The 22,311-nt window shown below is 52.2% G+C and overlaps 1 protein-coding gene across 2 annotated transcripts in view; it reads right to left on the bottom strand.

Moving 5' to 3' along the window:
* SLC24A4 (solute carrier family 24 member 4) overlaps positions 1 to 21,821 on the bottom strand; it is a 174,541-nt gene extending 152,720 nt beyond the window's left edge. Inside the window, exons 1-2 of one of the 2 annotated variants that reach the window (XM_058740105.1) lie at positions 21,000 to 21,821; positions 18,982 to 19,092 (exon numbers count right to left, since the gene is read on the bottom strand). In XM_058740105.1, coding sequence (XP_058596088.1) covers positions 18,982 to 19,092; positions 21,000 to 21,129 — 241 coding nt within the window. In that variant the 5' untranslated portion in view covers positions 21,130 to 21,821. The remainder of the gene's footprint in view (positions 1 to 18,981; positions 19,093 to 20,999) is intronic. The other variant, XM_058740106.1, reaches the window with a different exon arrangement.
* Positions 21,822 to 22,311: the final 490 nt, after the last annotated feature.

The raw sequence follows: 22,311 nt of genomic DNA, 5'->3' as shown, positions 1-22,311 counted from the left end.
TAGAGAGAGCCCTGCTCAATTCGTCTACACTTGCCAAAGTGCCTCCCACATCAGAGGCTCTTGAGTTTCCTGGCTAAATGAACAAAGGAGTGTGTGAGCAGATAGCCCGAGCAGACTTTTAGCTCAGAGGCAGCGAAGGTTTGAGAGGAGAACCCCATCAGTCTGAGAGGCAGGGAGAGTATCTGGGGGAAAAAATCTGGTCTCAAGGATTAGCCAACTCCAGATAACTATCACTCAGTGAAATGGAGAGTGACAGTGAATTTCTGATTAAGTCTGCAAACTGCTTTCTACCTTGTCTGCCAACTACCCCCGGAAAATAAGATGCCTGGGTACTACAATTTAAGACACGGGATGGCATCCAAATACTCCTAAAATAGGATTATAAAAAGAAAGAGGTGAATGAACAGATGAGCCACAACAGACCCCATCAAGCAAACCCCAGCATCATACATTCCTGGAAAGAGTGGAGCAAGTCCAAAGATAGAACCTGGAGTAAAAATGGACTTTTGGCTGGTTTTTTCCCAGGCCCATAATATGCTTACAGAATAACATAAATGCCGTTAAGGGTTTCCCCCACATTGCTACACATCAGACCAAAGTGAGACTGGGCAACCAAGATTGCCAGACCCTGGAAATTAAATAGGGACAGCAGGCTACTAAACAGTAGCTCCTGAGGTCAAGTCCCGCAGAGACAAATCCCCATCTCAGGGAGGGGCAGTGTTTCCAAGCCCAGGCCATCTGGCCGATAGCACAAAGGCCAGAAACTCTAGCTCTCAATCTCCAGGTGACAAGGAGAATCAACAGTGATCTTCCTGGATGAGAAATATTTGAATGTGGTGCTCTTAATGCAGGAGATTTATTAATGCATGAGATCTCATCAATGAATGAGACTTTAGTAAAATATCAAAATCAGAAATGCCCCATCGGATCTGCATTTAGCTCTCCATAATTACGGTAAGGCAAGTCCACATTTGGGCACCCAAAGGCATCGCTGGTGATTTCAGGTAAGTGTGGGCCTGCCTCCTGACCAGGTTGGCTCCTTGAGGACAGGACCTTTGACGGCCTCCCTAGAGAGGTGGGTAACAGATACCTGTCGATAATGGGATGGATTTATGGGAGACTGAGGCCGAGGGGCTGCTAATTACCACATCATTCCCTTGCTCCTGGGCACACTGTCCTCACCACCCTGCACCCTGCACGCCTGTGGCAGAAACTCCAGTGTTGGAGCCTGATCTGGGTGAGGAAGACTCACGGGGGACTGCAGCACACGAGGTCCTGGGACTCTCCAGGCCTCATTTCTTGTCCTGGCGCCACATTGCAGCTGGGAGTGAACCCCTCCCTGCACAGCTCCCTACCACCACCTTGGAGCTTGGAGAACACATCCACCTGAGTCCCAGCCTTATAGACTCTGATTTAATTGGTCTGGGGGCAGGGGAGGGAGGAGTGGGCAGGCAGGGGTAAAAAAAAATTTTTTTTCAAGCTCCCTAGGTGAGTCTAAAGCACAGCTAGGATTGAAAACCTCAGCAACAGACTTGAAATTTCCTCATATACTGTAACATACAAGGTTGGGAATAGTGGGTTGGACTGTTAGGCATTTCTCCATCCATACCCACACCCCCCAAATATTTGGAAAATACTGGGTTTAACAAGTTTAAAGCTCAGATACTTGCACACCCATGTTCATGGCAACATCATTCACCACAGTTAAAAGGTGGAAACAATCAAGTGTCCACCGATGGATGAATAAACAAAATATGGTATATGCATTAGATGGAAGGAATAAAATTTTGGGTGAACCCCGAGGACATAATGCTAAGTGAAATAAGCCAGTCACAAAGAACAGATGCCATAGGATTCTGTTTATCATGAGGTACCTGGGGTAGTCAAAATCAGAGACAGAAAGTAGAGGGTGGTTTCCAGGAGCTCAGGCATGGAGAAAATGGGGAGTCATTGTTTAATGGGTATGGAGTTTCAGTTCGAGAAGATAAAAACGTTCTAGAGATGCGGTTGCACAACACTGTGAATTACTTAATGCCGTTCAACTACAGCGGCATTTAACTTCTAAATGGTTAAAATCGTAAATTTTACGGTTTTGTGCATTTTACCAAAACAGAATGCTTGTAAGTGTAAAGGTTTCTTTTTTTTTTTTTCAGGTTTATTTTTGAGAGAGAGTGTGAGAGCAGGGGAGGGACAGAGACAGGGAGACACAGAATCCAAAGCAGGCTCCAGACTCTGAGCTGTCTGCACAGAGCCCGATGCAGGGCTTGAACTCGTGAACCACGAGATCATGACCTGAGCTGAAGTTGGATGCTTAACCAACTGAGCCACCCAGGTGCCCCTAAGTATAAAGGTTTCTTTACTGCAGAGTATTCCAGAACCTTGAACACACTGCTGCGGCCCACTCTGTCCTCACCAGAGGCAGACTTTACAGTCTTTCCCAGACTTATTTGATCATAGAAGTTTTCTTGAGCAGGAGATGGAGGGAGGGGGCAGACCACCTGTGGACCGGTGCTGCTCAGGGAATGCTGGGTCAAGCTTCACATCCCGGAGCTCTGGTTCAGTAGCAGTCACAGCACCAAGCAAAGCAGCCCACAGGTATGGTCTCTTATTTCTGCCAAGACCCCCCCCCCCCCCGCACCACCCCAGGTAAGCACTTTGACCCCCATTTCGCTGATGGGGAAAGTGGAGGCTCAGAGAGACCAAGAAACCTGCCCAAGGCCACACAGCTCACTGGCAGGCCTGGGACCCAAGCCCAGGTCCAGCAGACTCCATACTATTCTCACTGCTCTAAGTGTGGTCTCCAGAGAAGCACAGAGATCCCCAGGAGTTTGTCAGAAATGCACAGCCTCAGGCCACACCTCAGACCTCCCCCTGCATCTGCCCCTTTAACAAGGCCCCCAGGTGATCATGGGCACATTAAAGAGGCAGAAGAGAGCTCAAAACCTGCTGCCTTCCTCTCAGGTCCCTTCAGACATGATTGATTCTAAGCATTCATTTTGAGCTTGGAGCTGGGGAGGGGGGGGCTGCAGAAACAGCAGCAACATCTTCCCAGTGCACGTGGTCTGCACCCCCCCTCCCCTTTTCCTTCTTCCTGCTAATGCATTCGGGTCACCCAAAGCCCACAAGTCATTTAGTTACACCACACTACATTGGGATTTTTGCCAGCTCAGGAAAAACAAGCATAGTTTAAATGATTTCAAAGCAATTCTTTCAAGGGCTTGCCCTCCCCCGGGGCTACAGAATTACCCAGAAATGGGAGAGAGAGAAGAGACGGGACTCAAGGGCCGGGGCCAGTCCACCCTGTAGCCAACATGGGTGGGTGGGTGGGTGGGTGGGTGGGCGTGTGTGTGTGTGTGTGTGTGTGTGTGTGTGTGTGTGTGTGTGTGTCTTGCTCTGTCTCTCCAGCAAGCTGCCAAATCCAAATACCCCAGGTGATGGGATTTCCCTCCATTTTCCTGGGGAGGCTGTTGGAGAAGCCAAGGTTTCCTTTGAGAGGCACTTCGGGGAGGCCAGCTGCCTGGTTCTTCCCCTCCCTGGTCTGCCGATTCCCCAGGTACAGCCTCTAGGCACCGGGTGAATCTTGTGAAACCATCCGGTGCCCCTTCCCACAGTGTTCTTTTCAGGGAGGCTTAGCTAATTGGCCAGAGCCACTTAGCTTCCCTAATCTTCGCTTAAAAGTCATTCTATCTACTCCATTAATCGCCTTTATCAACACTCCTGCGGGCCTCTGGGGCGTTTCCACCTCTTTCTGGTACCCGGTTTCTCCAGGCTGGGACCACCCTCCAGCACAGAGACTATTCCTGCCTCTCTTCCACCCCTCCTGCCCTGCAGGATCCAGTGCCCTGTCCACACCCTCATCCGCCACCTACGGGGAGGCTCCCTGCACTCACAGAGAGCACAGCACAGGCATGTCAGTGGTCCCCAGGCCCCGGTGCTCGTCTCCAAATAAGGTGAGGCACGAAAGTCACCAGGACGCCAAGGGAGGCTAGGCTGTTGTCACCGAGCCAGGTGCCCAACTGAATGCCCTTTCAGGAAGAGGGCTCGGTTCCCCCCTTTCCTGCTCATCAGAGGGGGTGGAGAGGGACAGAAAAGGAAACCAGGAAGAGGCTCTAAGTAGTGATTGTCCTGCAGAGAAAGGACCCTAGAGCCTTCCCTTTCTTGTGTATGCGCGGTGTTCTACATTTTATAAACTCTTTCCCGTGGTTTTGTTTAAATGCCAATGTGTGGCTTCTCACGAAAGCACCTGCAAAGTCCTGCTGGGATTCAGCCATGCTGATGTAAAGAGCGTAATAAGCCGGGTGTCCCAACACTTGAGGTGGAGTGCAGAAGGAACATGAGGGCAGAGCTCCATGCTCCGCTGAGCCGTGCTCCCTGGGGCCAAGATCCACACCTTTGTGTCCCTTCGGCTCCCCGCCCGGCAGGTGCCCAGGGTCCTTGCACGTGGGTGAAAAGAGGGGTGAGCAGTCACTCGGGAGGCGAGAGTCAATCTTTCTGACTCTTAAAACCCTTCGTGAGCCAGAGGGAGTCCAGCCGCCCGAGCACGGTAGCACCTTGGGCTTCGCACGATGCAGCCACAGGGCCCGCCACGTCCCCTCGAGGACCCAAACCCGAGACCACCTGAAAACCCCCACCCTTATCCCTGATCCGGCCAGGCTCTGTACCACCCTCCGTCTGCGATCACCACATCCACCGCCAGGAAAATGCCGCACACTCCCTTCTGTCTAGCAAATACCCACTTGCGTCAAAGCACAGCTCAAATGCTGCGCACTTCATGATGCCTTCCAGCCACGCTGGGCATTACAGAGCGTCATTCCAGGTCACACACGGCGAGTACAAGTCCACCTTCTCCTTCTAACCTGGGGACGCACGGAGGACAGGATCTCTCCCCCCCCCTCCCCCATCCCAACATCCAACCAGCACCCCACCCACGGATGTCCGATGTCAGAGGCGCACTTAGGAATATGGAATTCAGGACAGAAACCAGCCGCTGCGGCCGGTCCAAGACTCTTCTTGGACGAGGGTCCCCATACAGGGGTCCAAATCTACAAAAGGAAGGAGTGCTTCCCGGGCCCCCGTCTCGGACAACGGTGGCGCCAGGGACCATTCACCTGCACCTGGGAGCAGAGCCAGCCCCCGCCTCTCAGCTTGCAAATCCAGCACCTGCTGAGATCTGTAGCATCCGCCTCCCCAGCTATTGCTCAGCTTCTCCCGTGAGACTATCGCTTTTGCCTACGTGTCGCCTAAATAATGGAGCGATAGCTCCAATTGTTCTCTCGGGCCGCTTTTTTTTGGGGGGGGTCCCCAAAAGCTCATGGGGCATAATGCCAAGTACTTTCACATGTGCCTCAGCTGAAGCTATCGTCCCACGTGGCCTGCGGAGCCATCTTCCTAAAACACAGAGCTGCTTGGAACCACTGATCCCCACCACTCATGGGAGCCCAAAGGCCTTCGGGTGTTTACGGCTCTCGGTCCCGCACACACTCACCACAGGTGACCTGCCTGGCCTACCTGCCCACACACCTTGTGCCCCGGTTTACCGCGCACCCACCTGTCCCCCAGCCAGGGGACCCTTCGTCTTCCCCCAAAGAGCTCTGGGAACAGGCCGCCCACGTTCGAATCCCTGCTGCTCACACCTCTTGTAAAAAACGGGTCGGGGCACCTGGGTGGCTCAGTCGGCTGAGCGTCCGACTTCGGCTCAGGTCATGATCCCGCAGTCCGTGAGTTCGAACCCCGCATCGGGCCCTGTGCTGACAGCTCAGAGCCTGGAGCCCGTTTCAGATTCTGTGTCTCCCTCTCTCTCGGCCCCTCCCTCACTCATGCTCTGTCTCTGTCAAAAATGAATAAACATTAAAAAACTTGTTTAAAAACATGGGTATCACACCAATGAGGATACCACCACCTACCTTCCCAAGACCGTCACAGGGGCCAGCAAGGAGGTGCACATCAGGCACGGAGAACAGTGCTACTCGTGGGTCAACCCCACTATTACCCTTCAAAAGTCAACCTGCCCATCTTCAGGGACCCCTTTGATGTGGAGCACTTCTTGGTTCTGACATCCAGGACTTAACTGTCCCTCCTCTGTTCCCACCACAGGGACTGCGGCCGTTCACACTCCCCCTCGTATTAGGGGTTAACTTTGTCGACTCTGCTCCTCTCAACCGGAATCGAAGCTCCCCGGGGGCAGGGTCCACATCCAGGTCAGTTTCCATTTCCCCACCGGCCCAGAAGACAGGGTTGGCCAGTCAGCATTCACCCAGCAACCAAACGTTAAACCCAAGGATGGCTTCCGACCTGAGCTCAGAGAAACTGTCCTCAGGAGGCCTCTTAAGTAGGGTAACTTTTTTTCATACATGTGATTATTTTAACATGTCTGAGGGCAAGAGCTGAACCAGCTGGCTTGAGATCAGCCCAGCTAAAATGTTGGTCCCTGAAGTTGGCATGCGTAATGGAATGAAGGCAGACATTTATAGCATGAAATGAGAGAAACGGATGGCTGGGTCCTAAGGGCTGGTATGTGTGGGGACAACCGAAATGATCTCCATATCTTTCCATTCTGCCTAAAGCATCCACCAACAGGCCCTCTGCCTCACCCGAGCCAAACACAACGCTTCGGCCAAATCCTCTTTGCGGTTTTATGGATCAATTCTGAAAAGCCCCGAATAACTGATTTTCTCTGGTCCACAAGGAAGGAAGTCTTCAAAGGGGCAAGCATCTACCACAGTTGTGCAAACAGTGGTAATGACATTCTCACAGCACTTTGCACTCAAGCTTCAAAGCTCATAAAATCAACAGGATCACCCTTCTGCCCATTTCACAGGCAGGAAACTAAGGCTCCCATAGCAAAGTGTCTTATACAAAACTGTACAGGTTGTGTCAGGGCCAGAGCACAAACTGGTCTCCAAATCCCTCATTCATCACATCCCACATCACCAACAGGAAGGACCAGATTTAAAACCCACATCGGGAGACCCAATGCAGCCTGTGTGGGCTGGGCGGTTTTTCAGCATCCGCCATGCAAAAGTCAACGGCTTCTCATCCTCAAAAACTTAACAACAAGCAAAGAGAAGTCCAGATGTTCATTTTTTTTTTAAGTTTATTTTGAGAAAGAGAGAACGAGTGAGGGGGGGAGGGGCAGAGAGAGAGGGACAGAGAGAATCCCAAGCAGGCTCCCCACCGTCAGCACAGAGCCCGACTAGGGCTTGAACTCACAAACCAGGAGATCGTGACCTGAGCCGAAATCAAGAGTCGGACACTTAACCGACTGAGCCACCCAGGGCCCCAGTCCAGATATTCATTTTTAACTTGAACGTGAAATGAAGCAAGTGCTGCATTGACAAAATTCACCCTCAATCCTGCATCAGAGGCCAGCCCTAAACGTTTATCCTGTAAAATTACAGTTTAATGCAAGTTATTTTTCAGAGATAATTTCAGCAGCAAGAATTTGTACAGCACTTGCTCTGTGCCAGGCACTCTTGTGAGCACTTTGCATAGACTAACACCACATTCAGTGCTCACAGCCCCACGAGGAAAGTACCGCGTGGCCTCCTACAACGGCGCACACGCGCGCGTACACACACACACCAGGCATTGCTCTAGAGCTTGGGCTACCTCCGTGAACAAAACAAACCTTTCCCCCTCCCTGAGGTTAGAACGCAAAGTAACTAGCTCAAGTTCAAGGTCACCTAACTGGGAAGGACAAACACAGGACGGGAAACCAGGCAGTTTGGCTTCAGAGTCCACCTTCTGAACCCTTAATCCCTCCTGGCTGAGTGTTCTGATCTGTCCCAAGGCACCAGGCTAGAAGGGGCAGCTAAGGAGACAACAGCCACTTTTGCGGGGCAAGCTCCTGGACGGGTAGATGCATGGGGGTCTGTCCGTCCCGTCACCATTGGCTGCAAGCTGAACTGACACCACACTCTAGCTAGCCTCAGAACCAAGGATGCCAGGAACACAGTCCTGCCCTCTAGGAGCTCACAGGCTGCTGGGGAAGGACTGGCAAACATCTCCATTGGTACAACTGCAATCTGTCCTGAGCAATCACCGAGCTCAGCACCACCTGTGAACGGGGGTGACTGTCCTACCTCTGGCTCAGTAGGGCCCCCGTGAACCAGTGTGCCAACTTCACCCGGGGGTCCGGTACATTTCCCAGCCCCGGCCCCCCTCCTTCTGCTTTAAAAAAAAAAAAAAAGTAATCTGATTCAGCCCTAGCCCTGGTTAAGCACAGACTCTTGCTAAATCCCCAAAGCCTAATTACTTACTATTCTGCACGGTAATCTTAGGAGGTGTTTGTTTTCGCTCTCCCCTCGGATAGCTGGTGAACAAGAAGCAGCGGTTGCTAGCAAGCATTGCTGCAGGTACAGACGTGATGCTGCGATTTCCCAGGCAGCACATTCAAGTACACTGTGCCTTCTGCTCAGCATGTCCTTCCACGGCCACCTCCTACCCTCCGAGGCTGGGATCAGAGGTCATCCCCAGGAAGGGCACCCTTCCCATGAACCACTGCACTCTTTCCTCCCGAGGCAATTGCCACAGGCAGTTCTGTGTTATCTGAGCACCACCCACCCCCCCCCCGCCCCCACCCCCACCCCCGCCTGTCTCCCCTATTCTGTGGTGCATTCCATGACAGCAGGGCCCCGGGCCATTCAGGCTTCAGAGCCCAGCCCGGGTGCAGAGTGCACAGGCACTCAGAAATGCATGTTGCATTTGATTTCTCCTGCCATTGCTAGGAGACCCAGGGCTGGAGCCCTGCACGGTGCTGAATTAGCAAAGGGCACTGTAGGTCCAAAAACAGAGTGGTCATGCTTTCCCATCCGTATGGGGATGATCCACTGAGCAGAGAGCATGCCTTGCTTTGGCTTCTCAGCCACACAGTGACTGTTCTTTTCCCAAGGGGGGCATTCCACGGTCCTTTCAGGAGAAACTTTTGTATACGGTTCTGGCACATTTCTCTTCTTTTTTAGTAAACTGCTATGTTCCAATGTCCTCTTCAATAACGGGCAATGTTTAATAAATTTATTTTAAAAGCTTTTCTGTGGAGTTGAATGACTAGCTCTCTTCCACCCAAGGCAACACATGGCACTCCTTAATGCTTTCCATTTTTAACTTGGGGAGGAACGTTCCTCAGAGTTCAAGAGGAAGCCGAGTGGGCGCTCTCTGGATTGCGGGAGGCCCGCATGGCACCAAGAGTGGAGAATCTGGAAGTCGGGGGGGGTAGCAGATGGCCCAGTAGGGAGGAGAGATTGCTAGCAGATGGCCCCAATAGTTTGGATAAGGGGGGAAAAAAACTTTTAATAGCCAAAGAAACCCTGAGAAAGAAGAATAAGGTAGGAGGCATCACACTTCCTGATTCAAGCTAACTTATAAAGCTCCAGTTACCAAAACAGTACGGTACTGCGTAGAAACACACAAGCCAACAAATGGAATAGGATGGAGAGCCCAGAAATAGACCACACATATATACAGTCAACTGTGTATTGTAGTCAACTGTCCTAGTCTTTGACAAGGGAGCCAAGAATACTCAACAGAGAAAAAAGGGTCTCCAACAAATGGTGCTGGGATAATTGGATATTCATATGTAAATGAATAAAACTGGACCCCTACCTTACACCACTTACAAAAACTAACTCAAGATGGATTAAAAAGTTAAAAGGTAAGACCTGAAGCCATGAAATTCTCAGAAGAAAACAGAGGGATAAAGCTCCTCAACATGGATCTTGGCAGTGAATTTTTGGATACAACACCTAAAGTACAAGCAATAAAAGCAAACGTAAACAAGAATGACCCCGTCAAACTAAACAGCTTCTGCAAAACCAAAGAAGGTATCAACAAAGTGAAGAGACAACCTACAGAATAGGAAAAAATATTCGCAAACTATGTATCTCCTAAGGGGTTAATATCCAAAATACGTAAGGAATTCAGACAACTCAACGGCAAAAAAATAATCAATTTAAAAAGGGCAAAAGACCTGAACAGACATTTCTAGAAAGAAGATCTACAAAAGGCCAACAAGTACATGACAATATGGTCAACATCACTAGTCATGGGGGAGACGCAAATTAAAACCACAGTGAGATACCACCTCACACCTGCTAGAATGGCCAGTATCTGAAAGACAAGGTGTGAAAGCATCGGCGAGGATGTGGAGGAAAGAGAACCCAGTGCCCTGCTGGTGGGAATGTAAAATGGTGCAGCCACTATGGAAAACAGTATGGAGGTTCCTCAGAAAGTTAAAAATGGAACTACCATATGACCCAGCAATCCCACTTCTGAGAATATACCCAAAGGAAATGAAAATACTAATGAAAGGATATCCGCCCCCTCCCTATATTCACAGCATTATTCACAACAGCCAAGACGTGGAAACAACCTAAGTACCCGTTGATGGCTGAATAAAGAAGATGAGTATATGGAATATACACAACAGAGTATATCATTCAGCCACAAAAAAGGCAGAAATCCTACCATTGTGATGCCATGGATGGAGCTTAAAGGCATTATGCTAAATGAAATAAGTCAAATAATCAAATACTGTACGGTCTCACTTGTAGGCGGTGGGGAGGAGACAACCAAACTCACAGAAAAAGAGATCAGGCTTGTGGTTGCCAGAGGTGGAGGGTTGGGGAGGGGAGACTGGAGGAAGGTGGTCACAAGGTACAAACTTCCAGTTACAAGAGAATTAAATCCTAGGGATCTAACATATGACACAGTGACTACAGCAAACCTTGCTGACTGCGTGGTATGTAGCAAAGTTGATGAGAGTCAATCCCAGGAATTTTCATCTTAAGGAGAGAAATGTTTTTTTTCTTTATACTTGTCCACAGAAGACGGATGTTAGCTGAACCCACTGTGGTAATCGTTTCACAATATATGCACATCAAACCATCACACTGAAGCCTTGAACTTCTACAGTTATGTACGTCAACTATTTCTCAATATAAGGGGGGGGGGACAAACTTTTGATTGCAAACAAACCACTATTAGAAACACACCCAGAAGCAGAGCCCCCACAGATGTGTGTTACTGCAATGAACAGGCACCCCATTTCTCAATGGGGTTCCCAGACAGTGGGGTGCCCAGACAGTGACAGAGACTGGAAGGGGCAGCGGAAGGCTCCATTTCCAAATCATCTTTTCCCCCCCATCCGTTGATAATTATGGATAAGGATATAGGCTCACAACTCAGACCATCCAAATTAAAAGGCTCCATAGGGAATATTTAGGGCAGTCAAACTATTCCGTCTGATCCCATAATTGTGGACACACGTCATCATAGATTCATCCAAACTCATCAGAAGTACAACACAAAGAGTGAATCCTGATGTAAACTCTGGACGTTAGTTTACAACAAATGTACTACAGTAATGCAAGACGTTAGTAGGGGAAGCTATGGATACAGGAATTCTATTTGCCACTCAATCTTTCTATAACCTACAACCACTCCGCAACAGTCAATTAAACACACACACACACACACACACACACCCTTGGCCTCGCTTCTTGCTAGCTAGGTGACTCTGGACTTGTTATTTCATCTGAGTCTCCTTTCCTCATCTGCAAAATGAAGACACTAACAGCACACACCTAAAGGGAGGTTAGGAGGAGCAGGTGGTAGCCACCGTGATGACGATGACAGTGACAGCAGGAGCTGTGTGCTTGGGACACCTGAAACACTTAATGCCTCCATAGATCGTGTGGTCTCAGTCTTGCAGCAGCCCTGTGAGACAGGTAGGGACTGCTGCTATCCTCAGTTGACAAAAGAGAAAACCTGAAGCATAGAGAGATTATGTAAGTTGCCCAAGGTCACACAGCCGGCCAGCGGGGGGCTCAAACCCACACATCAGCCTTCACCCCGTCAAACGCTCTTCTCCAAGAAACAGCGAGCTGGTGCTTGCTGGGGAAGGAGCCCTTTCTGGCAGCTGGAGAGAGCGCCAATACCGGGACCCAGATCTTTGGTCCCTAAGCCATTTGATTCTCTGTAATAACATGCCTACTCCCAACCCCCCAAAAGCAAAGAACGATCCCTCTGATGATGAGCTGCCGTCTTCCTGGGCCTCCACTTGTGATCGGGCTGGTGGCTGTGCAAGCCCATCAGCATTCCAAGGTGGTTGGGGACCCTTTACCCAGGAAACCACGTGACTCTGCAGGTTGCCCCATCCAGCAAACCCCCTCCCGGGGCTGGAACTTCTGTCCCTGCCCTCCCTGGGGCCATAACTGGACTGACCTCGCTGCACCCAGTAACTAGTTCAATCCTTGCTTCTCCGAGTCAGGGTTTGCATTTACGTAACAAGTTTAAAACTTCAGATGTGCTGATCTCCCAAGCCTGCTGAAGCAGTATTCGAACAGACACTGGGTCAGAATCCAGACGCTGAGCCACGTCCCCAGTAGCACCTCACCTCCACACCCACATCCTGATGTACTTTCTGCGGCTCTAGGTCCCCTCCTCCCACCCCACCCCTGCTTTCTCATGCTTTCCGCACCTCTGCTCCCCACACACGGGCGCCTACAGAGACCCACTGCAGCGCTCTCCTGCTCAGTGACCTCATCTCCTCCCAACCCAGCCTCCACGTCAACTCCCGTGTGCGGGCCCGCCCCACCACCTTCACCACCCCCCTCTCCTCCCACTGTGGCCGTGCATCAGCCCTGGCACAGAATCACGGGTGAGGGTAGATCAGAGCCAGCTTAACCGTTGAAGAACCTCCATCAAGAGCCCACATCCACCACTCTGCTCTCCTGAAAGCCTAGGAACTGCCTCCGTCCCCAGATCTCTTTCATGTACCCGTCACTCCAGCAGCCGTCTTTTCCCAGCCTTCCTTCCATGGACACCAAAAGTTTGCGTCCTCCCAAAATGCCTATGTTGAAGCCCTAAGCCCCAAAGTAATGATATTTGAAGATCGAGCCTTCGGGAGATGATCTGGGTTAGACCAGGTCGTGATGGCAGGGTTCTGGTCTGATGGGATCAGGGGCCTTACAGGAAGGGACCGCAGGGAGCCGGCTCTCACTCCCTCTCTCTCCTGGCCACATGAGGGCACAGCAAAATGAGGGCAGTCCACAAGCAAGAGTTCTTATCAGAACCTGATCAGGCCTTTAGACTTCCAGCCTCTGGAATTGTGAGAAAAGACATTTCCGGTGTTTAAGCCATCCAGTCTTTGGAATTCTATTATAGCAGCCTGAGCAAAGATAGACACATAGTCATCAGCCATTTCAAATTGAAGACTATTTGAAAAGCAGAAAACCAGGAGTGCCTGGGGGGCTCAGTCAGTTGAGCATCTGACTTTGGCTCAGGTCATGACCTCGCAATCCAGGAGTTCGAGGCCCATATCGGGCTCTGTGCTGACCGCTCAGAGCCTGGAGCCTGCTTCAGATTCTGTGTCTCCCTCTCTCAAAAGTAAATAAACATTGAAAAAAATATTTTTTTTAAGTCAAGAAGAGAAAGCAGCAAACCAAACGAGACAAAGCAAATCCCTCCAGGATCAATGGTGGGGGTGTGAGGAGGGGGCAAAGCTCCCCTCTCTTTTTTCGAATACGGGCATAGGATATTGGGCACACAAGTGAAGAGGTAGGACATTGCGGAGGACAGAGCACTGATGACTTCAAATGTGAGGGAAAAGGCAGCTAAAGGAGGGGGGAGGAGGACCCACCCCAGCCTTACAGCCAACATGTAAAGTAACACCTCATTGTCCAGAGCAAAAAAACCTAACAGTTTTTCAATTTAGAGGTTAGTCCTGCAAGGTGGGCAACTGCCAACATCCCAAATCTTCAAAATATTTTTTTAAAAATTTGTTTTGAGGGGGAAAAAAATACACATTTGGCAGGATCCCTACTTAACTTGTCCTCATAAAATTCAATTAACAGACAGTTTCCCAGTACCTACAATTCACAAGCACTGTATCGTGTCTGGGGTACGCAGATAAGAAAAGAAAATAAGGACAACGGAAGCTAACGTCTAAGCATGTAAGAATTCCAAGGGTATCAACTCGTTTATTTCTAACAATCCTCTGAGGTGGATGTAATTATCACCCCCTTACTGTCCCAGAAGGAAAAACTGAAGCATATGCTGCTTTTAAAAAGCAAACAACGCTCAGTCGGGAAGTAAACCAACAATATAACAATGCACAATTGTGTCTACAAAGAACAAGGACAAGAGAACCGGTGACCAGAAGGCTATTGGGGCACCTGGGTGGTTCAGCTGGTCGAGCGTCCAACTTTGGCTCAGGTCACCATCTCGCGGTTTGTGAGTTCGAGCCCCATGTCGGGCTCTGTGCCGACAATTTGGAGCTTGGAGCCTGCTTCAGATTCTGTCTCTGTCTCTCTCTGTCCCCTCCCCTGCTCATGCTCTCTCAAAAATAAACATTAAAAAATAAAATAAAGTAAAAAAGGAGCCTACTTTGGGTTGGGTAATCAGAGGAGGCCCATGGGACATGTCAATGACAACCCATTTTGGAGGATCGAGGGGGAACAGCATGGTTCCCAGAAGCTCCAAAAGTCAGCCACAGGACATGCTCGCCACCAGTCCTAATCTCACAGGTCAGAGTTAGGCCCAGGCATCTGTATTTGTCAGAGCCTCCAGGTGACAGAATCCCGGGTTCCTCCCACTCTGGTGCCACTGCCAGAGACATGTGCAAACTCTTTTCCTGAAGGTTTGTCTCCACCCCCAAATTCCTACATTGAAGCCCTAGTCTCCCAAGGTGACGGGAGTCTGGGGTGGGACTTCTGGGAGGTAACTGGGTTTGGAAGAGGCCATGAGGGCGGGGTCCCCATGGTGACAGGAGTGCCTTCATAAGAAGGGGAAGAGAGACCAGAGCTCAGATTCTCTCTCCACCCGGTGAGCACACAGGGAGGCAGCTACCTGCAAGCCAGGGAGCAGGCCCTCACCCAGAACCACGTCTGGGCTCCCCAGCCTCCAGAGCTGTGAGAAATACACATCTAAGCCACCCCGTCTGTGGCATTTTGTTAGGGTAGCCCGAGCTAAGACAGTTCAAAGTCACGGCCTCTCGTTCCTATTCCATGCGTTTTGCGTGGAGGGACCCACCTCTCTTCTGCAGTGCTCCCTCTTCATAGACTGTGAAAGAAAAATTTAAGTCCTAAGAGGCACCGATCTCTGGGGGAAGATAAGGACTTTCCCACAGACCTCAGGGGTCAAAAATGATGATTTTTTTTTTTTAAGCTTCCCTACATTCAAAAATGAAACCCACTGGTTTCCAGGAAAATCTCTAGGTTATCCCAAGTCTTAGCCTTCATTCAACATTCAAATACTTAACTGAATGCCTACAAAGGGTCAGGCAGCATCCTGGCTCAGTGCTTCTGGGCCGGTAGTGTGCACGCACATTGCCCCCGGGGATCTCGTTGGGATGCAGATTCTGATTCAGGAGGCCTGGGTGGACCTGAGACTCTGCATTCCCGACAAGCTGCCAGGTGATGCCAATCCCACTGGACAGCAGGTCTCTAGCCCAGTGAGCGTCAACCCTGGCTTCATCTTGGACTCACCAGGGAGCTCTTAAAACGTACAGATTCCCGGGCCCCAGAGCAGTGAAATCAGACACCCCAGGGACAGGACCGGAGCATTTCAGAAGCTCTTCCAGGGCTGAAAGATGTGGGCAGAGCTAAGAGTCACTCTTCTGAGCACAGAGCAGTGAGCAAGGGAGCCCTTAAGGGGAACAGAGGACAAGTAAGCTACTTTAGATGGCGATACGAGTCACAGAGATATAAGGTAATGTGATGGGGGAGGTACCCAAGCCGCGACGCGAATAATGAGATGGGAACACCAGCAAGGCCTGAGGAAGTGGCCCCAGGTGGAGCAAAGAGCCCATTTTCCACCTCGAGACTTAAGAAACCACCAGAGCAGGGTACCATTCAGGTTTTCTGGAAAATAAACTATTCCTTACAAAAACGTGAACTTTTGTTGACTGTCCATGGGGGGCAGGGGCAGGGGTGCACTTTAGCTCTGGATGTTCTGACAGAGCAGGAAATTCTTAAAGCCCCATCTCCCCACATGCCTAAGAGGCCTCATCTGGCAGACCAGGACTGGGGGTCCCCTAGCCTGGGGAGACAGATGCAGAACAGAAACCTCACAGGATGCAAGAACCCTCCGTGGTTCTTTAGGGGCAACTCCTTTAACTGTGTAGAGAAGAGAGTGGTCACCCTCTGTCACGCTCTGAAACTGTAAGTGGGAGGAAGTTCTGATCCACCTGTACCAAAGCAGCAGCCTGGGGACGGGACCCTGTAAGGGAATAGTTACAAAGAGTCGAGCGCCTGCTCGGACCAGAAGCAGAGCCCGGGACTCGAGTGTATGCCAGCCCAAGCCCAGCCCTCCCCACCGCGTCCCCCCACCAGCAATTAGCTTTAGGGAGTCATGTGACCCAAGCCAACAGAACTTCACTACCTCCGAAGTGCCACCGGTACCCCTCCCAGCACTGTGAGGTCTGGGAGGACAGAAAGCTGGAGCCTAGTAACAACCTGCCCACGCCGGAGAACTTCCGAGTCCAGAGACAGAGAGAAACTGAGTCAGGACACTTCACCTTTGATCTCACACTTTCAGGGACTGACCCGATAAATTCCCTTTGGCACTAAACCCAGTTTGGGCACGTTTTCTGTCTTTGCCCTAGAGGCCTGCCTCATCTGGAGCCCAGGACTACGCCAACTACTTCAGACCCGGTCCTCTGAGCCCCTGAAGGGTTCCCGGGGGGTTGGTGACTGTGCGCAGGGCCTCTGCCATCCTTCTGCCTCACGGAATGTTCCCTAGGTCAGGAGCCCGTCTTCTACAGGACAGTAAGCTACTTGACCAAGCTGCCTCTTAAGCTTGCTTATACACCCTCCCCAAGTGCCCATCGGAGGGCTGGACACACTACAGCAGGCGTGTGCTACGTGCTTGTGAAATGACAGGGGGCCCGGGGATGAGGTAGCTAGAAAGAAGTCGGGAGTCAGCCCCCACCTGGGCTGCAGGAAAACTAGAGCAGGTGCAACAGAATGCGGAGGGCGTGGGATCCAGACCCAGGTGACCCAGGAATGCTCCTGATCGCCAAGAGCTCTTGCGGAGTCACTAAACTTCTGAACGTCCCATTCTTCATCTTTGCAAAAACCCTGGAAGGATAAGTGCGTCATACTCAAAATGTCCTTTCACTCCATCACCCGAAGCTTTATGGAATCCTCTCTACACGCAGGGCCTGATTTCAGAAACAGTCAACCAAAAGCATAACCCACGGGTGTTCACTATTGCTAAAGATACTATTTCCGATACCCTCTCTGGAAGGGGGACAAGGCCAGGTCTTCCTGCCAAATAGGATGCCTGCCCCACAGTTAGTCGGGTAATTTTTGATGAGCAGTACACTGAAGGTACAGAAGCAATAATGGGGCACAGGAGACTATCCCAAGAAATGGGGCTCTGTCTCAGCCAATGTGAGGGTACCAGAGAGCCAGAAACCAAAGATGCACTGCTCCAGATTCTTTACCCAGAGGAGCAAAGTGTCCCCGGCCCTTGCGGATGGTGCGGATTCCAGCGTCTCAGGTCCCCGGAGGGCACGGGCCCCAACATTAGTCTCTGGCTGTACATGCATGTGTTCACCTGTCCAGTCCATGCCTCCACCCCTTCTGGTAATGAAAGATGTCCAAGGGAGGTTAAATGACTGGATGGGCACTGTGGCTGGGAGAACTACCTGGAATTTCTCAGGAATCGATGGTCCAAGTTCAAAGTCAATCCCAGCAGCTTCTCTGCAGGCCTGTACTCACCTACCCTCCCTGCCCCCACGTGGCCTTCTCAGAAGGCATCCTGAGGGGAGGGAGGTGGATGGTGTAGTAAAACAGGCTTTGAGGGAGAACCCTGGCCTCCTATGCCCGTGGAACTAAGCATTTTAATCACACAGGCCTAGATCCCAATGCCAGCTTCACCACCCAGAAGTCCTGTGACTTTGAGCGACTCCTGTCTTCTCCCTAGAGGTTCCCTGACATGTAGAATGCAGAGAAGGCATGCCTACGAAAATAAGTCAAGACTGCCATCCAAACCTGCATCTGCCCTGGATTTCCACTTCCTTTTACACACAGCCTTACCGATCTGACCTTACCAGATTCTTCCAACAACCCCAGAACAGGAAGTCCTATTCTGCCCATTTTACCAACGAGAAAACAGACACAAAAAGATAATGTGGCTTCCGGGCAACTCGGTGGAAGAGCCAAGTGGTCCCCCATCTACAGTCTCAAGTTCTCAACGGGCTTTTGAACACTTCACCCCACTGGATCCTTCCCACAATAGACCCCCAAGTGTTGGAGCCAGAACTCAAGCCCGGGACTGCCCCGAGGCCTGGGCGGCTTCTATTTGCCTCACTGCTTGCAGGTACACTCCTGGGATTCTTCTTTCCCTATTTAAGCAAAACCTGCCTGTGGCAGAACAGATAAAATGTCATTTCTGGGTCCCTACAGCCTCTGAGCCCCTGGAGAAGCCTGAAGGGGAACATCGGAATTGCCGCCAGCAGAATCCATTTCCCGAGCTGGCACCATACCCTGGGAACTTCCACTGCACACAAAGACCCCAGCCTCCACAGCGTCCTACCCCTGCAGATGCCCTGGCATGCTGTGACCCTCACGGGAGGGTCATCCCAAAGTGCCACCTGCCACGGCAGCTGCATTTGCTGCCCCGAGAGTTCCATCAGATGGATACCGTGAGCAAAAGGGAAAGAAAACAAAGACTCCCCCGCCCAGCCCCGGGCAAACAAAATCAAGACAGCCTTTAGGAGTGTGGTGAGAACAAAAAAAAAAAAAAAAGAAATTTTAAAACTCTCCAATGTGACCTTTCCCGTTGCTGGGTAAAGAAAGTACCAGAGTTGCTTAGCAGCACAACTGATTAATGCCTGTACGTCACCTTTTCTATGCCTGACAGCTACCCTTTCCCACCCAGGTTCATCAAAGCACCTGTCTCCGCTCTGGCTGTAACGTCCACATAAGCACCATCTGGAGGCCAAATGCCTTGAGGCAAGGGAGGAGACGGATTTCTTACCAGGATCCGTGCAATTCTTAGCTGTCTGAGTCCCGTTCATTGGTGCCATCAGTTTTCTATTCCTCCATGTATCTGGTAGAACATGTTTGCTAGCAGAAGCCGTTTTATGCCCTGGATTGGAAAAGAAGTCACAAACACCGTTAGGTCAAAATGGTGCTTTCTTCCAATGACCTTACACGTCTGTATCTGGCTACATAAGCAACAGCCCTGTTTGACTACTCGAGCCACCCGTAGGGAGTGAGACAACGATTAGAAGCACAATACACCTGCTTACACTCCGTAATCTGTTTCTTAAATCTGGTCCATTGTTTCTAGTCCCAGATGGGTCAGCATGTGATCTGACCTTGGCCAAGAGCACTCAGCCCCTCACAGGGTAGGTAACCATGAAGTTCTCGTCCAGTAAACATGCTCAGGTGTCCCTGCCCCTGACGAACTACAAATGGATTATTAGGTCAGCAAAAAGGGGGGAAAAGGTTGATGGGATCTGGCCCAGAGCTTCTCACCCTTGAAGGTCCACAGAAATCACTTGGGGACCTTGTCGAAATGCAGATTCTATGTCAGTAGGTCTGGGCTGGGCCCTGGATTTCTGTACTAACAAGCTCCCAGGTGATGCTAATTCTGCTGGTCCAAGAGCCACACTGAGTAACAAGGGACATCAGCGGTGTGGATGCCAGTGACCAAACACTGTTAAACTCCTAAAGGTAATTTCTGATCTAGCAAATAAAAACGATTCTCACTTTAAGAGCTTCAAAGTACTCATTTACCTCTCCTGATGTGCACACAGCTTCAGCTGGGTAATAGCAACTCTCCTAGAATGCTGACACCTAGGAGCCTCTAAGCATTTTGTTTTTTCTGGGGGTGTAACTGAGGGGAAAAATACACGGACCCGGCCCAAATGCAAAGCACCCGGTTAAGATGTTCAAATAACCTTCCTGGGTTTCTGTTGGAAAGAGACATTTTTTTTACCTTATGTTCTCAAATCACAAAGTTGGGGTTTTGAAAAACAGTTTAAGAGTTTAATGAAGTTCCACCTGATTTTCACCTATCACTATAAACCTCTCTAGATTGTCCCTAACTGCTCAAAGAGTCACTTCCTGCTTTATCTCCACCCTCCGGGTTGCTAAGTCACCTGCATTTTTCTTTCTTTTTTTTTTTTTTTTATGAAAAAGTAAAAGGTCCACAGCGCCCAACTAAAAACTGGAGTGTTAGCCAAGTGAATGTCTTCTGAAGATTCCACATGGGCTCACATCCCCCACTCCACCCCCAAACAGATCTTTTTTTTTTTCCTAAGTTTCTTTCTCCACCTCAGATTTGCATATCCTAAGAGACTCCCAAATCACTCGGTCTTGGATGAAGGAGTGCGGCTTCTGGTTCCAGACACCAGTGCTCTCCTACCGTGGGGATTAAAAGCAGCTAAGCGATGCTGAAACATGGCAGAAACCTCCCGAGGGGATTGCCCCCGACGTTTTCAGGGTTTGGAGAGGATGCATCAGGACCCCCAGGGAGCTCCTTTGGCCGGCGGGGGGGGGGGGGGGGGGGGGCGGGGCATGGATGAGACCCAGTGCCCAGCCTCAGAATCCGGGTTTTTGAGAAACGCGGAACACAACCCTCTCCGCTCGCAAAATTGGAAAGCAGACCACTCAGTTCGGTCCTCCCGAAGCTAAGAGAATTCACACCTGAACCCCGCCCCTGCGCCGCCCGTTCCCCCACGCACTCTGGGGACGGGACTCGGGAACGGAGGGGCCCCATGTTCAGTCTTTCATCTTAGTAACACAGAATGCAGCCGCGTCCCGAGCCCCCAGGGGCCGCGCGCAGCTCAGGGAAACGGGGACCACAGCTCAAAGCGTCGATGTCAGCCCTCCTGGGTGCGCTCTACCTGCCGGGTGGGGAGGGGACGGGACCGGATGAACCCTTGGGACCAACGTGGCAGGGAAGGAAAGGGAGACGTCTCGGAGCTGCCCATCGGCTTCCCAGCCCAAGCCCCTCAACTCCCGGGGCGGGCCCGCACCGGCACCTACCCAAGCTGCCAAAGAGGCCGGACGCACAGCACACCAGGGCCAGCACCGCGCACACGAAGCCAACTTGCTGCGGCAGCATCTCTCGCCTTCTGCGAACTTTGAGCGGCCGGAGGGGCCCGCGGAGGGCCATCCTGGAGCGCCTGGATGCCGTCCCCGGGAGAGGATGGGGAGCTTCGGCGGCCGGGGTGCTAGCTGTGGCCGAGCGGCGCTAGGGCTGGAGCGGGCGAAGCTCAGAGGCCAGAGGCTCCGGGCCAAAGCTTCATGGCCCGCGGGCGAGGTCGGCGGGGCGGCTGGGAGAAGGGAGGTGGGGGCGCGCGGCGCAGCCGGAGCTCAGAGTCCCGCGCGCGGCGTGCGCGCTCCGCGCACCATGGCTCCGGGGCGAGGAGGCGATGCCGGCACGGTGGCGCTGGCGGCCCTGGTCCGTAGGGCTGGCGCAGTCGCGGCGCTGGAGCCGCTACCTGCCCGCTCAGCCTCGGCGCGCTAGCCCGGCCGCGGCCCCGGCAGCAGCGTCCGGGGGCTCCCGCGGGGAGCACTCAGTGCGCCCCCGCGCCCCGCGCCGCCGCTCCCACTCGCAGCATTCTCCCCCTCCAAGTTTGTCGGCGGCCGCCCAACAGCAGTGCCCCCCTGCTTCCCGGCGAGCCAAGCCCGGCGGCCCAGCGCGCGCAGGGAGAAGGCAGACTGCTTCCGCGGGACCCGCGACCCTCGCCGCGAGTGGCCTCCACGCCAGCCCTCCCGAGGGCGAGCTCTCCCCGGGAACTTTCTCTCCGGCTGCCAGCGCCTGCGTCTGCGAGGCCGTGGCGCCTCCCGCCCGCAGCTCTCGCCTCCCTTCTCCTCCCCTCCCGCCCGCCTCTCACCCCCCTCCCCAGCACGTGTACTCCTCCCCGAGGGCGCGCTCGCCCGTGCGCTCCTCCCTTCCCCCCCGGGAGGCTCAACTACTGACCAATATAATCGCCCCCCCCCCCTCCCCTATGGAGCCGAAACAATCCCTTCTCTACCCTCGGAGGCTGCTGCAGAGAGGAACAGGTTCTGGCAACGCAGGGACTCTCGGAACGAGGGTTTCTGTCGCGCGGCCGCTCCTGCGCGGGCTCCCCACGACCCCCGAGGCGACCCGCGCCCCCCGCACCGCCGCCTCCCCTTCGGGGCGGGAGATGCACGGGAAGATTAATTGCTCGAGCGGAGCTAACAAACAGGCACCGAGCCAACAGGCGCCCGCGCCCGCCGGGACCCGCTCCTGCAGGGCTCTCGGGGCGGGCGGGGGAGCCGGCGGCGGGGGCGCAACGCCGACCTGCAAAACGCTCCGGGTCAGGCAGAG

This window comes from Neofelis nebulosa, chromosome 7 (genome assembly GCF_028018385.1).
Source record: "Neofelis nebulosa isolate mNeoNeb1 chromosome 7, mNeoNeb1.pri, whole genome shotgun sequence".
Classification (NCBI taxonomy): Eukaryota; Metazoa; Chordata; class Mammalia; order Carnivora; family Felidae; genus Neofelis; species Neofelis nebulosa.
This window is presented reverse-complemented; position numbering and strand designations above follow the sequence as displayed.